A 17,604-nucleotide genomic window follows, 5' to 3' on the forward strand; every position below is an offset into this window, starting at 1 on the left:
CTTAACTTTAATAAGATCATTAACATGCATAGTCCTTTGTACCAGGTTTCAGTAACTTTAAAGCAGGTCAGAGTTGAGGCTTAAACCAGACTGTTAACTGAATTATTTAATATAAAGGTTTGTGCTAAGGCACTGAGTGGAACTAGCTAGAGTATGAGAAGGGGAGGAGGTGTAAAGTTTTTTCCATCATCTGTGGATTTACTTGGGTCTTGACCTGTGCAACCCCTTCTGTTTCCATCCTGGACTTCTCTTGAGGAGTGACTGCTACCCATACTGTGGTATGATACGTTGGTGATGTGTATACGTGCAAACAAATCTTTGAATGTTGCCACTGATTGCAGTGTTGCCATTTTTGGGGTGCCCAGTTTGCTACACCAAGGGCCTGAATCTCATTAGATGAACTACATGCAGCTCCCGGAGTTCAGCTGGATTTGTGGTTGCTCATCACTTCTGAAGATCAAGCCTAGGGTAGTTCAGGTTGGTCCCCGTCAAAAAATTGACATGAAATTGACACATCCAAAATCAGGTTCCACTTTGAGAAATTTTGGCTATCCCAGCTAAGATGAAAGTATCAAACTCGCTTTCCCTTTTATCCCCAAGCAGTTGAACTTAGGTCATTTTATGTGAACCACTAACCCACTACCCTAATGCACCATGCACCAATGAGTCAATAACCCTTTTACTTCAGATACATTTTGATGATAATATCCTGCCCAACTTGGGTGTAGTGGGGAAAGAGGATTATATTGTTTATATAAAGCAGTGTTTGTACCTTTCTCTAACAATGTAGAAGCTCTTTGATCAAAAGCCTGAATTATTAAAAAAAAAAATGTAGCTGATGTGCATTGTGAATTAGATCTATTTAACCATAAATTGTATTCAGCAACACTATGCATATCCAATTACTTTTCCCTATTACCACCCAGACCTAATTTTGCTTGCTTTAAAAATGATCATCTTCCCTCCGGCACATTGGTGTTTACGGGGAAAGCAGTGCCATTATGATTGAGATTAAGGTAACTTGCATTGCTGTAATCTGATTATTTTTGTTTGACATTTATATTCCAGTCATACCCAGAGGCCCCACTGAAAGTTGTTTCAATATTTAGAATTTCAAGCCTGTTCATTTGCCATTTCCCCTGTGTGTCCATGCCAGAGCTAGAATTTTCCTTCAATTTAATACAAAAAGGGTTATCCTGGCATGAAACTCTCTAATTAAAAAAAAAAAAAAAGGGGGGGGGGGGGGGGGGGGGACGACAAATCTCCCCATCACTAATCGAGACTGAATACTTCAAAAAGCCTGTGAACAGGGGATATATTGGCACCAACCTTCCTGGTGAATCTGCCGAAAATGAATGTTTTGCTACAGAAATAAGTTTGAAAAAACAAATGTCAACATGGCTTAATCATTGTGCATCTGTAACCCACTGATGAATATGTATTATCATGTCCCCAGAGGATATGAGAGGTTACAGTCCCCAGCTACAGCATTTGGACTCTTTGAGCTGCTGCAGCTTGCGTTATGCTTTTTGCACTAGGGACCTATGGAGCAATCTCCCCATTTTATGGATGGGGAAACTGAGGCAAGGTTGCATAAGGCCAGTGAGAGTTGATATCAGAGCTGTGATTAAAATGTGGGAAGTCTACACTCCCAGCCCTGAGCTCAATTAAATTTTAAACACTAGTTTATTGTTGCCATGGTGAAAATATGAAGCAGATGGAAACAGTTTGTCAAACTTTGAACCTAAAACTCTTTGGGGATTTTTGTTGCTGTTCGATCTCAAAATGTTGTTTTGATCTCTAGGTTGGAAGCAGAGGAACCATTCGAGATTACACAGGATTTAATGCTTCCAAGGACGCTGAAACTGTTCGGAAGGCAATCCGCGGAATTGGTAAATATGCATCTAAGTTTCACTCCTATATTGTTACAGAAAAGCAGATATGGTATTCTGTGTCGGGCTTAGCACAAAAATGCTGGAATTCTGTGTGCCATAAAAACGGCCATACTGGGTCAGACCAATGGTTTATCTAGCCCAGTATCCTGTCTTCTGACAGTGGCCAATGCCAGGTGCTTGAGAGGGAACAAACAGAACAGGTGATCATCAAGTGATACATCCTCTGTCATCTACTCCCAGTTTCTGGCATTCAGAGGCTAGGGATGCCCAGATCATGGGATTTCATCCCTGGCCATCTTGGCTAATAGTCATTGATGGACCTATCTTCCATGAACTTAACTAATTCTTTTTTGAACCCTGTTATACTGTTAGCCTTCACAATCTCCCCTGGCAATGAGTTCCACAGGTTGATTGAAATATTTCCTTCTGTTTGTTTTAAACATACTGAATATTAATTTCATTGGGTGAAGCTTAAATATTTCCTTATTCACTTTCTTCACAAGAGTCATGGTTTTATAGACGTCTATCATATCCCCTTAGTCGTCTTTTTCCAGACGAGATGTCCGTCTCTTTAATCTCTCTCTTCATACAGAAGTTCTATACCCTTAATCATTTTTGCTGCCCTTCTCTGTACCTTTTCCAATTCTAATACATCTCCTTTTTGAGATGGGGTGGCCAGATCTGCACACAGTATTCAAGGTGTAATGCCTCCATGCAATCAGTAACTATGATGATTGCGCAAGGTCACACTTTTGACAAGGGGGGGGTACTACAACCACCTGAAACCCCTGACACTAAGATAATATCTGCCTAAGGCCTTGTCTACACTACGAGAGTAGTTCGATTTTACTTAAATCGAATATTTGGAATCGATATTGCAAAGTCGAACGTGTGTGTCCACACTAAGGACAGTAATTCGACTTTGTGAGTCCACACTAACGGGGAAAGCGTCGACATTGGAAGCGGTGCACTGTGGGCAGCTATCCCACAGTTCCCGCAGTCCCCGCTGCCCATTGGAATTCTGGGTCGAGCCACCAATGCCTTCTGGGTAAAAAAATGTGTCGAGGGTGCTTTTGGGTAACTGTCGTCATCCATCCATCACTCACTCCCGCCCTCCCTCCCTCCCTGAAAGCGCCGGCGGGAAATCATTTCGCGCACTTTTCAAGTCATTGACAGCGCGGACGCCACAGCACTGTGAGCATGGAGCCCGCTGCAACCATCGCTGCAGTTGTGGCCGCTCTCAACGCCTCGCAGCTTATCATACAGGTTGCCCTGAGGCAGATGCAGAAAAGTCAGGCGAGGAGGCTACGTCAACGCGGTGATGGCCTGAAGTGTGAGAGTAGCACAGACCTCTCAGAAAGCAGGGGACCCAGCGCCGAGGACATCACGGTGGCAATGGGTCATGTTGATGCCGTGGAACGGCGATTCTGGGCACGGGAAACAAGCACTGAGTGGTGGGACCGCATAGTGCTGCAGGTCTGGGATGAATCACAGTGGCTGCGAAACTTCCGCATGCGGAAGGGAACTTTCCTTGAACTTTGTGAGTTGCTGTCCCCTGCCCTGAAGCGCAATGACACCCGGATGCGACCAGCCCTGACTGTCCATAAGCGAGTGGCCATAGCCCTCTGGAAGCTTGCAACGCCTGACAGCTACCGGTCAGTCGCGAGCCAGTTTGGGGTGGGCAAATCTACCGTGGGGGTTGTTGTGATGCAAGTAGCCAAGGCAATCGTTGATGTACTGCTGCCAAAGGTAGTGACCCTGGGAAACGTGGAGGCGATCATAGATGGCTTCGCAGCGATGGGATTCCCAAACTGCGGTGGGGCCATAGATGGAACTCACATCCCTATCCTGGCACCGGACCACCAGGCCAGCCAGTACATTAACAGAAAGGGCTACTTTTCCATGGTGCTGCAAGCACTGGTGGACCACAGGGGACGTTTTACCAACATCTACGTGGGATGGCCGGGCAAGGTTCATGACGCTCGTGTTTTCAGGAACTCTGGTCTGTTTAGACGGCTGCAGCAAGGTATTTACTTCCCGGACCACAAAATAACTGTTGGGGATGTGCAGATGCCTATAGTCATCCTCGGGGACCCAGCCTACCCGCTAATGCCCTGGCTCATGAAGCCCTATACAGGTGCCCTGGACACTGAAAAAGAACTCTTCAACTACCGGCTGAGCAAGTGCAGAATGGTGGTGGAGTGTGCTTTTGGACGTCTCAAGGGGAGATGGAGAAGCTTGATGACTCGCTGTGATCTCAGCGAAACCAATATCCCCATTGTTATAGCAGCTTGCTGTGTGCTCCACAATCTCTGTGAGAGCAAGGGGGAGACCTTTATGGCGGGGTGGGAGGTTGAGGAAATTAGCCTGGCTGCTGATTACTCACAGCCAGACAGCCGGGCGATTAGAAGAGACCAGCGGGAAGCGCTGTGCATCCGGGAGGCTTTGAAAGCAAAGTTCCTGAGTGAGCAGGGTAACCTGTGACTTTCTAATTTTGTGTACAGAGAAGCCTTCACCCCACTTCCAACACACGTTTCAAAATAAAAATAGTTCTACTTTGTTAAAGCACACCGTTTTCTGTAATACTGTTTTCGCGGGAATTTTTTAAAACTGGGACGCAGACTGTGGTGCGGAGCGGGTGTAGTGTAGTCGCGCGAATGCAGCTTCTAAACTGAAGGACTGACAGGCTCCGGTGCGGTGGGATGGTTCTTTCAACGGAGCCTGTCACCCCTCCTGATAGGGACTGTGTGTATGGGGGTACTATGTGACTTTGTGGCGGGGGGGGACGCTTACAGATCCCCTGCTGTGTGGCTCTGTGATCCTGCCTAAGGACCGCCGCTTCAGATCTCTAACTGCCCTCCCGTGCCACAAAGTCACAGAGCAACCCACCTCCCACCACATAACATGAAAAGAACCTCCCAGACTAACCAGGGTAAGTAGTCACTGCATCACTGCACTATGTATGTGCCCTGCTGCTGTGCCTGCCCCCGACTATGTACCCTGCCAAAGGTGACTGTCCTGTCCAATTACCAACCCCCTTTCCCCCCCTCCTCCAAAAGAACATGATGGAAACAGTAGTTAACAGAAACATATTTTTTATTAACAACTACACAGGGGACTGGGAAGTGAAACTTGGACGGGGGCTTGTGTCAGGCGGGAAGGAAAGAACTTGTCAAACTTTGGGGACTGAGAGCCTTCTGCTGCTCGAGCTCTCTGCAGGGGTGCAGTGAGAGTTAGCAGGGACTCTGCCGCCTCTCCTTCTGTGCACTTTGGGTGAAGGGAGTATGGGACTTGGTGGCGGGGGAGGGCGGTTAGAGATGGACTGCAGCGGGGCTCTGTCCTCCTGCCTCCGTTCCTGCAGAACATCCACAAGGCGCCGGAGCGTGTCCGTTTGCTCCCTCAGTAGTCCAAGCAGGGTTTGAGTCGCCTGCTGGTCTTCCTGACGCCACCTCTCCTCCCGATCCATGTTGGCTTGGTGCATTTGGGACAAGTTCTCCCGCCACTGGGTCTGCTGTGCTGCCTGTGCTCTGGAGCAGGCTATAAGCTCGGAGAACATGTCCTCCCGTGTCCTCTTCTTCTTATGCCTAATCCTCCCTAGCCTCTGGGAGTGTGATGACAGGCTAGGTTGTGAGACAGTCGCAGATGGGGCTGTGGGAATGGGAAAAAGGGAGTGAATTCCTCAGAAAGATAAATGTAGTTGTGAACAAAGAACATAGTCTTTCTCTGTGAACAGGACCATGCACAGCACCTATCACATGCGCACTCAGCACAAGGTCGAATTCTCGGCCTTCGCATTCACTGTCTGTGGTTTTGCAGAGCACTTTTGAGAACCCTGTCAGGACAACGGAATTTCTGTTGCAGGCAGACATGGTAAGCCGTAGATTCGTGGCAGCTTAAAACTTTAATATTAGCAATGGCCTCATTTCACATTGAAATCAATGTCGGTCCCTGCTGCCAGCAATCCGGCAAGCAGGAAGTTTGCTCCTGTCCCACACCCTCGCGGCTGTCCCCGGGAACGATCCCTTTCGGCTGACCCTTTCCCGCCTCCACCGCGTGGCTGCAAACCAGCCAACACTAATAACATTCCCCTACCTCATTCAAAGCAGGTCTTCATGAGCGACATCACCCTCATGAGGATCTCTGAGAGCGACAGACAGAGAATGCTCCGGGAAAGCCTCCAAAGACCAGGGCCGTATGCCGCCATGCTGTGCCAAGCAATGATTCCGGAGTACTTGCTAGTCTCGTGGCGCGGCAACGTGTCCTACTACGGAGGACCCAATAAGGCCGCTCTCCCCAAGAACCTAATGCAGCGGATTTCAAATTACCTGCAGGAGAGCTTCCTTGAGATGTCCCAGGAGGATTTCTGCTCCATCCCCGGACATATAGACCGCATCTTACTGTAGCTGCAGTAGCAGGGACTACACAGTAGAGCGGCTTGGGCAGGACAATCATGCAAAACCGGACATTGCTAGATTTTTTTGAAATACTTGCACTGCCCATGACTGAACCGTTAAGTTATTCAAAGTAATCATGAGAAACCCATTTTTTACATTGTTAATAATCATGTTCTGTTACAAATAAATGTTTAGATGTTTACAACACTTACTGGATGATCCTTCACCAGATTCTGTGTCCGGGGTAACGGCTGGGGAGGGTTGGTAGGGGATCTCTGTAAGGGTGATGAAGAGATCCTGGCTGTCGGGGAAATCAGCGTTGTGAGCGCTGTCGACTGCCTCGTCCTCCTCATCTCCTTCCTCATCTTCCCCGTCCGCTAACATGTCCGAGGATCCGGCCGTGGACACTATCCCATCCTCAGAGTCCACAGTCAGTGGTGGGGTAGTGGTGGCGGCCGCACCGAGGATGGAATGCAGTGCCTCGTAGAAACGGGATGTCTGGGGATGGGATCCGGAGCGTCCGTTTGCCTCTTTGGTCTTCTGGTAGCCTTGCCTCAGCTCCTTGATTTTCACGCGGCACTGCGTTACATCCCGGCTGTATCCTCTCTCTGCCATGTCTTTAGAGATCTTCTCATAGATCTTTGCATTCCGTCTTTTGGATCGCAGCTCGGAAAGCACGGACTCATCGCCCCACACAGCGATGAGATCCAAGACTTCCCGATCAGTCCATGCTGGGGCCCTCTTTCTATTCTGAGCTTGCACTGCCATCAGTGCTGGAGAGCTCTGCATCGTTGCCAGTGCTGCTGAGCTCGCCACGATGTCCAGACAGGAAATGAGATTCAAACTGGCCAGACAGGAAAAGGAATTCAAATTCAAATTTTCCCGGGGCTTTTCCTGTGTGGCTGGTCAGAGCATCCGAGCTCGTACTGCTGTCCAGAGCGTCAACAGAGTGGTGCACTGTGGGATAGCTCCCGGAGCTATTAACGTCGATTTCCATCCACACCTAGCCTAATTCGACATGGCCATGTCGAATTTAGCGCTACTCCCCTCGTCGGGGAGGAGTACAGAAGTCGAATTAAAGAGACCTCTATGTCGAACTAAATACCTTCGCGGTGTGGACGGGTGCAGGGTTAATTCGATGTAACGGCGCTAACTTCGACATAAACGCCTAGTGTAGACCAGGCCTAAGTCTCATCTCCATTTGAAGGTATTTTTGCCGTTCTCATTTTCTATTTTGCTTTCAGCAAGTGTTCATGATGGAGATAGCTTCAGAACAAATTGACAAATCAGCAAGGACAACTTGGTTACTAAAATGCCTCCTTGCTGAAGTACAAAAGTGAATAATATGCTTCATTTCCTAGTGAATTAAAACTAGTTTGAATAACTCGTTTTAGTTTCAATGCATTAGGAGTTTTGTTGGGTTGTGTAAAACTGGGAGTTGAACAACCCTGAGTAAAATGATTTTCTTTCAGGGACGGATGAGAAAACACTGATCAACACCCTCACTGAAAGATCAAATGCTCAGCGGCAGCTGATTGCGAAGGAGTACAGGGCAGCTTCAGGAAAGGTACAGCTTCGGGGGAATAGCTGACAGTAAAAATATTATCCTGTAGCATTTTCATTATGCAAAACTAACCTGTATATGCACAAACCCTAACCGATCTTGATTGAGATTGCATATGAGAAATTAATGCATCTAAGTAACTCCATTTGAATTTGTAGCCAGCTCTGGGAACAGAGCAGGAATATTTTGATTAAGGAAAAAACTAACTCTACAAACTCTTTTCAGTGCACCATGAAGCATGCCCTAAACACGGGGAACCAAACCAATGCTACTGTTGCAGTGTGGACTAGGCACTATAAATAAAGTAACTCTTACCATGTATTTTTGGGAAATGACAAATGAGAAGGCTCGGAGTTAAAAGGCCCCTTTTCCAGCATTTGCAGTTACCTTTTACTGGACTAACTAACAAATGAATCTGATTCCCTGCCTTCTCCACTTGAGAATCAGTATCTACATTTCTGTGACTGTCTTTTTAAGAAAAAAAAAATTCAGTGGGCTGACCTTAATTTGGCCTTAATTTTGAATGGGACCTACTCAAAGAGTGGAATTAGCTTTCTAAATAATAGTAGTTTTTTGGGAAGGAAACATCAAAAAGCAACACAGCCATGAGCAAGATGCTTCTGAAAGTAAAGTGACTGAGGAGAAGCAGGGTGGAATTATTCCAGTAGTAACAACTAAACTCCCTAAACTGCCATTTCATCTGGAAATAATGTGATCTGTGCAAGCTAATCATCCTGGGTCTTCCCTGTTTGTTTAGGACCTGAAAGATGACTTGAAGAGTGATCTCTCGGGCAATCTGGAGCGTATTATGGTTGCACTTGTAACACCACCAGCTGTGTTCGATGCTAAACAGCTTAAGAAATCCATGAAAGTAAGTCTGCAAGCAAATTTTTCATTCTTTTGATTTAGAGCCAGTTTGAAAAAAGGTAAATATATTTTGTAAAAATGTTCAAAGGAAATGAAAATACTTTGTTTAAAATTTTCCATTACATTTTTTCCCCAAATGAAAAGATATTTAGTTTCAGTACGGAGAGGAAACATACTAAAACTTTTTTACTTTTGGGGAGGGGGAAATATATTGGAGTGGGGAAGTCAGGGTTCCACACATCTGAAATGACCTTTTTTCAAAATATTTCAAAAAAGTTTAATTGGAAAACAATGACAAAAAGTGACCAGAACCAAATTTTCACTGAAATTTGTTTTGGTCAAAATGGAATCTTGTTAAAACAAAGGTGAAATTGTTCATCTATCTCTACTCCTTAGTGTGTTATGCAAAATATCAGGGTGATTGGAAATTTTTTTCCATTTTTCAGATAGCATATTGGTGGGCTATGACACTTCTAGTGCTTTAGTTATAAGGTGGCAGGGGAAACCATGCCACAATTTATTAGCTATTCGTTGCCGGAAACTCTCTTCAAATCCTGACTTCGTTGTAAGTGGGAATCTGAGTTTGGTGTTCTGTCTAGTTCTATTTCAGGACCCTAAAACAACACTTAATTTGGCATGTCTGCTCTGTGCTCAAGCCCTGAGATTAGAATGTCAAATGTGTTGAAATGTAGGAGTGACCTGCGTTCTCAGAGCTGCGTGTGGATTCTGGCAGAACCTGGCCTCTCATCACTGGCTCATTCCCTTATCTGCAGATTTGAGAAACTGTTAAAGCTAATGAGCCATCTCTTGATAGGCTCAAATAACTTTTCATTTCAGTAATTGAATCTTTTCACAAACATTATTTTCTTGCTAATGTGAATTGTCTGAATTTTGATATTTGAAATCACAGTATTTTGGGTATTCATAGAATCATAGAATATCAGAGTTGGAAGGGACCTCAAGAGTGTGCAATGTGTGATGTTTAGAATTCTTGCTTCAGGTCACTTGAAACTAATCCCCAAACAACCTCTATAAAAACTGCATTTTTTCCTTGTAATAAACTGTATGACCTTTTTTTTTTTTTTTTTTTTTTTTTTTTTAGGGTAGTGGAACTAATGAAAAAGCACTGATAGAAATCCTAGCCTCCAGGAGCAGTAAGCAAATGAAAGAGGTATCCCAGGCATACTATACAGGTAATGCTTTCTCAAACATATGTATATTAATACTGTTACCTGATTGCATCCTATCCAGTGCTCGATAGTCGCTTTTCATAGATCATTTCAAGTAGGTTATTTTGAACTTGGAAAGTTGAGCTTTAGATACAAAAAGTATTTTGCAATAATTGCAGTTTTTACAAAAGATTGTGTACTATGCTGTTAGCAGACACATGCACTCCCATGAGGTGATTCAGCATGTCGTACCACTCCACTACCTACAGGACAATTCCATATTTGGGAACAAATTTGCTTTTTAAGTACACACCTGTGCAGGCAGTTCCTGTTGAAATTAGAGCCATGTGCCAGCATCTGAGGGCAAAATTTTAGTCTTCCAGCCAAATTCCAGTTTCAGATGCATGGCTTGGCCAGTAATGGATGTTTTCCCTTAAGGAATGTGGTGATGTGCTCCTTTATATCTTGCATATTAGGTTCATTCCCTTTAGAGTTGTGCATGTAATTACTTTAAAGTGCACAGTACAAACAGCAGCCAATAGGAATGACTTTAAGATTTGTCACTGGTTTTTTTTCATTATAAGCTCCACCTTCAGGGGCAAATGCCTCAGCCATGCAAACTCCTTGCGAACAAACTCGGCACATGAGTCGTGGAGAATTATTTTAACAAGTGATGCACTTCTGAATCGTGTGTGTGTTTACCGAACAGCATGTGTCTGTACATACCTAATATCAAGTTTAAGATGCTGTGGGGGAGGGTGCTGGTTTCTGAAAACTTTTTGGGTCAGATGCTCCACTGTGTTCTGGCCCCTTTGCGCGGCTCTGATGGCACAAATGGGCCAGTAAAGCCACTGGCTCTACAGGGGAAGATTACTCCAGTGGCTCGTATGTCACCCCCTCCTGCAGCATAAGAATATTGAGGGGGCGTGGCCAGAGCACTCCTGTTACTCCAATTTACCCTACTTGCTCCTATGGGATAGAGCCATCCGAAGTAACTTTGAGTATATCTCAGGCTGGTATTTGTCACACCAGGATTGGCATAGAACCAGCTCCATAATATGGGAGCTTCAAACAGCACCTTTGGGGCTGCCGCTCCAGTTGTACCCAGTGGATACCAGAGAATCGGGTCCATTATTTTTAGTGATTTGGAAAAATGCACAGAACAGGTTATGAAGCATTGCACTATGGCTACATCTACATTATGAGCTAGGGGTGTGGTTACCATCTTGCATACAGGTAGCCAGGCTAGCTCAGTGAGCGCTAATGTGAGCATAAATAGCGGTGTAGCTGCAGTAGCATGGGCAGCAGTAAGGCCAAGTATAAACCTGCCTGAACCTCACAGGTATGTACTCAGGACAGGTAAGCCAGTGCCACTGCAGCAGCACTACTACTTATACTCCCACTAGTTCTCATTGGGCTAACGCGTGTATGTGCACACAAATTAGGACTCGCCCCCCCAGCTCATAGCATAGCCAGTGTGATTCACAGAAGAGATGTTTCTTTGGCATGCATGGCATCCGGTAACCTATTGGTCTCATAAGTGTTAATTCTAGGATAGACTGAAGTTTAAGTAAATATTTTTCAATGTGTATTTGCCATACATGTTCTCGGAGCAATTCATTGTCATGCTATTTAAAAAATACTGTCCGTTTCAAGCTGCAACACACTGTCCAAAGGCGCTTGACAGCACTGCAGTAACTTTCTTGCACCTCTCATTTTAAAAGATCAGGTACCAGAACATGTGGTTTCCGTCACTGTGTGTATACATAGATACAGGAAAATCTGAGATTTTTATTGCTTTTTTTAATGGTAACTGGCAACAATTCTGCTCCTTTCCCAGGAGATTAATTGCTTAGCAGTATAGCAGGTGAGGTTGATTTTCACATTAGAAGAGCAAACTGTGGACGCATATCCTGGAAACAGATGCACCTAATGCTGGGTACAGCCTTGTTTGGATTCATAACTAGGAGATTTACAGTTCTTGTGTGATAGGCTAGTTAAAGTACCATATAAGGAGCAGTTTGAGTTGCCTACTGTAACACATTATAGAATCTTCTACAGGAAGCTTTGCAAACAAAAGGCAGGAGGTAAAACAAATGAAAAGCAAAAAAGTTCCCTTTAGTGAAAATGTCACTGTGGTGGTGGTTAGTCTGGCATGGAAAAGCCTGTGGAGACAGAAGTATGGCATATGTGAATAGGGTACTAGAATGAGAGCTGGGGTCAATTCCTACCTCAGATGCACTCTTTCTTCGTGACCTTGGACAAGTTGCTTAGTTTAGGTCCTGTCTAAGATGGAGATAAAATTTCCCTCCTCCCCAAGGTGTTGCAAGGATAAAATCCATAAATGTCTGACAGGTTTCAGAGTAGCAGCTGTTAGTCTGTATCCGCAAAAAGAACAGGAGTGCTTGTGGCACCTTGGAGACTAACAAATTTATTAGAGCATAAGCATCCGAAGAAGTGGGCTGTAGTCCATAAATAAATTTGTTAGTCTCTAAGGTGCCACAAATACTCCTGTTCTGTTCTTTTTACAAATGTCTGAGAGTCTCTTGCATACTACAGTGATGAGGGTATATCAATGGCACCATGGCTCTCTACAGAGCATGGGGCATGTGCCGATGAGTTCTTTGACTACTCAGTCCGATGCATGAGTAACAGTCCTGTCCACAGCGCGCACACCCACACACTAGCAAGGCTCTGAATCCAAACAGCAGATTCTTTCCACCTCTGACACCAGTCTTCACAAATCTTGATCCGGTCTGCCTCAATCCCTCGCTCAATCGACAAGCTGAGTCCACCAGCCAGAGTGGCATTCTGCAGTGCCTTCCCAGATTCTAAAGCAGTGGTTCTCAAACCTTTTTTGTACTGGTGACCCCTTTCATATAGCAAGCCTCTGAGTGTGACCCCCTTATAACTTAAAAACACCTTTTAATATATTTAACACCATTACAAATGCTGGAGGCAAAGCGGGGTTTGGGGTGGAGGCTGACAGCTCGTGACCCTCCCCCCCCATGTAATAACCTCACAACTCCAGTTTGAGAACCCTGTTCTAAAGGATACTAAATCCATCTTTGGAAGCATCCTAATCTAGGCAGTGGTCTGCTTCTTTCTAGACCCTTCGAGCTTCCGAATACAGCGCACACTTCAGGATCCTGTAATCCGGCATTCACTTGACATGTCCAAGCCACCTGCATCTTTTTTCTTACTAATCAACCGTCCCATGAATGACCTAGCAGCATGATTTAACACTTCCACATTTGTCACCCTGTCTTGCTTGTGTAAAATTCTTCCAAGTTGGCATCTGATATGAAAACGGTTTAGTCTTCTGATATTTTGGCATAAGTTGTTCATGTTTCTGAGCCATACAGAAGAGTGGATAAAACACATGTCTTCTGAATATGGATTTTCACTTTAGTTGACAACTTGTTGTTCCAGGCTGTCTTGCAAAAGACCCAAGTTTCTAGCTGCTCTGCCAATTGTACTAGTGAGCTCAGCATCAGAATCTACCTTGCTGGTTACAATAGAGCCAAGGTAGCAAAACTGGTCAACGACATCTAGACAACTACCATCTAAGATCTCTGGAACTGGTTCTGAAGAGCCTTGGTGCATGAGAACAGTCTTTGTCACACTTATTGCTAGCCCAAAGATTTTGCATGAATCAGTAACTCCTCACTTAGTCATCCCAGTTAATGTTGTTTCATTGTTACATTGCTGATCAATTAGAGAACATGCAATGCTCCCTTATAACATTGTTTGGCAGCCGCCTGCTTTGTCTGCTGCTTGCAGGAAAAGCAGCCCGTTGCAGCTAGCTGGTGGGGGCTTGGAACCAGAGTGGCCCAGCAGCCCCCCTATCAGCTTCCCTAAGTTCCCTGTGCAGCAGCCGCCCAGCAGGCTATCAATTGCCAGCAGTTCAGCTGTCCCTCCCCCCACTGCCATGTGCTGCTTCTGCCCTCTGCCTTGGAGGTGCAGAGGGGGGAAAAGGGATGCTGTCTCCCTGTTCCTGTACCCCATCTCCATAGAGCAGGGGGGACAACTACAGGGCTCAGGACAGAGAGCTTGCTGGCAGCAGCTGCTGTCTCCACTTGCTGAACTACTTAAAAAGGCAGTGTACTTAGAGTGAGGTCAGCGTCCTTAAAGGGGCAATGCACATCTCTCTCTCTCTGCCATGCTGTCTCCCCTCCCTCCATTCATGCTGCCTTGTAAAGTGTGAGATTACATTAACAACAATGTGCTAACCCATGAGGGCTCAGCCGAGTGCTAGTTCATCATTTAGCAGTAAGGCATCCCCTGGGAAATATCCCTCCCTCTTCCACCCTCTGACTCCACCACCTCAGCCAAACTTCACAATCATCATTGCTGTGTACAGTATTAAATTGTTCGAAAACTTACTGTGTGTGGCAAATAAAATTTCCCTGGAACCTACCCTGCCCCCCCCCCCACACTAATTCTTATGGGGAAATTGGATTTGCTTAACATCTTTTCACTTAAAGTAGCATTTTTCAGAAATGTAATCACAACGTTGAGCGAGGAGTTACTGTAATATGTTGTAAAGCATCAACATTCTGAGCCACAAATGTTGCATCATCTGCCAACAGATATTAATATTTACTTCTCCTTCCTGCCTCAATACATGTTCTGTGATAGGCAACTTCTTGAACATCTTAGCACCAGAGATGATGATTTGCTTAACAGTGCAAGGTTCAGAGCTAAGACAAAGCTGAAGAAGATCATCTTAAGGGACCTGTTTGCAGATGATGCAGCCCTTGTGGCTCATAGTGTTGAGGGCATATAAGTACCTAAATAATTAGGGAATTATGAAGATTATTAATGGAGTAAAAATGTCAAATCTCCCCTTAGTTCTCAAACACTGCTCCCAAGTTGGCAAACCTATTGCTTTTAATTGTAACCTGTGGTGTGGTGATGGACGATGACTTGTTACCGAGTATGATCCTCTTCCATGGGAGTTATGAGTCCTCAGGTGGCTACAAGGACAACTCTTGAACCACAAGTTCTATTACAATGAAGGCAGATGTTTTCAGGCTCAGCAGGAGGCGTTGACCATGACTGGAAGCCAGTCTCTCCTTCCTCCTGTGCCTCTTGTCCTCATCAGCTTGTCGGCGAGCAAATTCAAAATGCAGCTGACCATCACGTAGGACTTCACTCCATTTTACCGATCCTGGGCAAGTGTCTCCCAAGTGTCAATGTCAATATTACTTTTTTAGATTGTCCTTCAGCAAGTCCTTATAACGCTTCTGTTGTCCACCCACGTTACGGTGCCCTTCTTTCAGCTAAGAGAACAGGACCTATTTTGGGAGGCGATGGTCTGGCATGCCAACAACATGACCAGTCCAGCAGAATTGCTGAAGGATGATCATTGCCTTTATACTGGTGGTCTTTGCCTCTTCCAGAACACTAATGTTGGTGCACCTGTCTTCCCATTTGATCTTCAGAATCTTACGAAGGCAACGCTGATGATACCTCTTGGACTTTCAAGTGGTGTCTATAGGTTGTCCAAGTTTCAGACCCATACAAGAGTGTTGGAAGAATAATAGCTTGATAAACAAGAAGTTTGGTGTCTGCTCGAGTGTTATGATCTTCAAAAACCCTGTGCCATAAACAAGAAAAAGCTACACTGGCACAGCTCAGGCGATGTTGAATTTCTGCATCAATATCTGCCTTGGATGAAAAATTACTTCCAAGGTCGACATTCTCCAGTGCTACTCCATTGATTTTGATAGATGGGACATGTAATACCTTATTTGGAGAGGGCTGATAGAGCACTTCAGTCTTCTTGATATTAAGAGTGAAACCAAGACCTGCATAAGCACCATCAAACACATTCAAGATAGTTTGAAGGTCTTTCTGAGTGGGCGAAGATTACGTTGTCATCAGCAGACTGAAGTTCCACAATAGATGTTGTGGAGATCTTACTCTTGGCTTTCAGCCTGCTAAGCCTGAACAGCTTTCCATCCATTCTATAAACTACTTCAATGCTGGCTGTAAACTTCCCAGCAGTTAAGTAAAGACTAACAGCAATAAAAACACCAAAAATGGTTGGAGCAATGATACAACCCTGTTTGACTCCTGTTTGTACTTTGAAAGGTTCACTCTGGGAGCCAGTGCTGCTCAGAACAGTCACTTTCATGTTATGAAGCAATTTTAGGACACTGATGTATTTATCAGGACATCCAATCTTAGAAAGTACAATCCAGAGGGCACGGTGGTTCACTGAATCAAAGGCTTTAGTTAAATCAATAGAAGCCATGTAGAGTGGTCGGTTTTGCTCCTGACACTTTTCTTGCAGCTGCCGTGCTGTGAAGATCATATCCGCAGCTCCATAACTTGGTCAGAAACCACTGTGACTCCAGTAAAATTTCTTCTGATGGGGCAGAAGGCTGGTTGCAAGGATCCATGCCAGAACTTTGCCTGCAACGGCTCGGTGGGAGATACCACAATAATTTCCACAATCCACTTTAGCCCCTTTCTTGAAGAGGGTGACAATAGGGCATCTCATTTTCCTGAGTGTTAAGGAGATCTTCAAAATGTTCTTTCCAGCAAGAATTGATGGCTTTGTTGTCCTTCAAAAGTGTGGCTCCATCCTTGGAGCGCAGAGGATTCATGCCATGGCAAATTGGCCCATAAATAGCCGTGGTGGCACTAAAGAAACCACACGTATTGTGGATATTAACAAGATGTTGGAGTTCTTGCGCTTTCTCAGTTCACCATTTTGTTCTGGAGTTCTCTGGTTTTATGTTACACTTCTTCCCTCGCCTTGGCGTGCATCGCTGCTGTTACTACAACAGTTGCAACACTTGAATTTATAAATGACTCTGTAAACCCAGAAATGGTAAATATTTTGTTTTGTACTGTACCAAACTCAGGTTTGGGGGAAATGCTTTAAAAGTCTTTAAGAAAAAGGACATGGTTGTAGCATTAACTCTGTTAGATGAGCAAGTAATAGTACAATAATGGAGCAGTTTCTTTTTACTTCTCAGAATTTTAATTTCTCTGTGGTATGTGCAGAATTCCTGTCATAGTTTCCAGGTGCTAGATATAGGTCCCTCTTCTTCCATCCAACATGGCAACAGCCACATCAGTATTCTAGCCCCACCAGTCAGGAAGCAGGAGGTAAGAATGTCCATAAATTTTATATTCACTGAGGAAAATCCAAGCAGTTGTACATCTGCTTTGAAGATGTAACAAGCACAGGGCAGTCTGCAAAGACCTTTGTTTCATCCAGTTACCCCTGTTTTGAGCCCAATAATTTCTGTTTGACTGGATTCCTTAACTGGAGATGTGCTTTAGTCTTGATTTTGAAGACCTCAAGAGATGGGGAATCCACCACTTCCCTTAATAGTTTGTTTTAATGGTTAAAAACCCTCCCTGTTAGAAACTATTTTGAATTTGTCTGTCTAACTTCCAGCCATTGGTTCTTGTTATGCCTTTGTCCACTAGATTAAAGAGCCTGGTGTTTTCCTCCCATAAAGGTGCTTTTACACTGTAATCAAATCACCTGTCTTCATGTTGATAAACTAAACAGATGACTCTAAGTCTCTCACTGTGTACAGCATTTGTATTCTGTCCTCAAGTCACTTTTTTAAGGCTTTTGTTTGCACCCCCTCCAATGTTTCAAAGTCCTTTTTTTAAAATGTGGACACCAGAACTGGACGTGCTATTTCAGTATTGGTCTCGCCAGTGCTGTAGATTACCGGGGGGGG

General features: G+C 44.7%; 1 protein-coding gene across 1 annotated transcript in view; it reads left to right on the forward strand.

The window, feature by feature from the left end:
* The window catches only part of ANXA3 (annexin A3), a 42,656-nt gene that overhangs the window by 13,247 nt on the left and 11,805 nt on the right, over positions 1 to 17,604 (forward strand). Inside the window, exons 3-6 of the mRNA XM_034772135.1 lie at positions 1,805 to 1,892; positions 7,762 to 7,856; positions 8,611 to 8,724; positions 9,823 to 9,913. Coding sequence (XP_034628026.1) covers positions 1,805 to 1,892; positions 7,762 to 7,856; positions 8,611 to 8,724; positions 9,823 to 9,913 — 388 coding nt within the window. The remainder of the gene's footprint in view (positions 1 to 1,804; positions 1,893 to 7,761; positions 7,857 to 8,610; positions 8,725 to 9,822; positions 9,914 to 17,604) is intronic.

Source organism: Trachemys scripta, chromosome 5, assembly GCF_013100865.1.
Source record: "Trachemys scripta elegans isolate TJP31775 chromosome 5, CAS_Tse_1.0, whole genome shotgun sequence".
Lineage (NCBI taxonomy): Eukaryota > Metazoa > Chordata > Testudines > Emydidae > Trachemys > Trachemys scripta.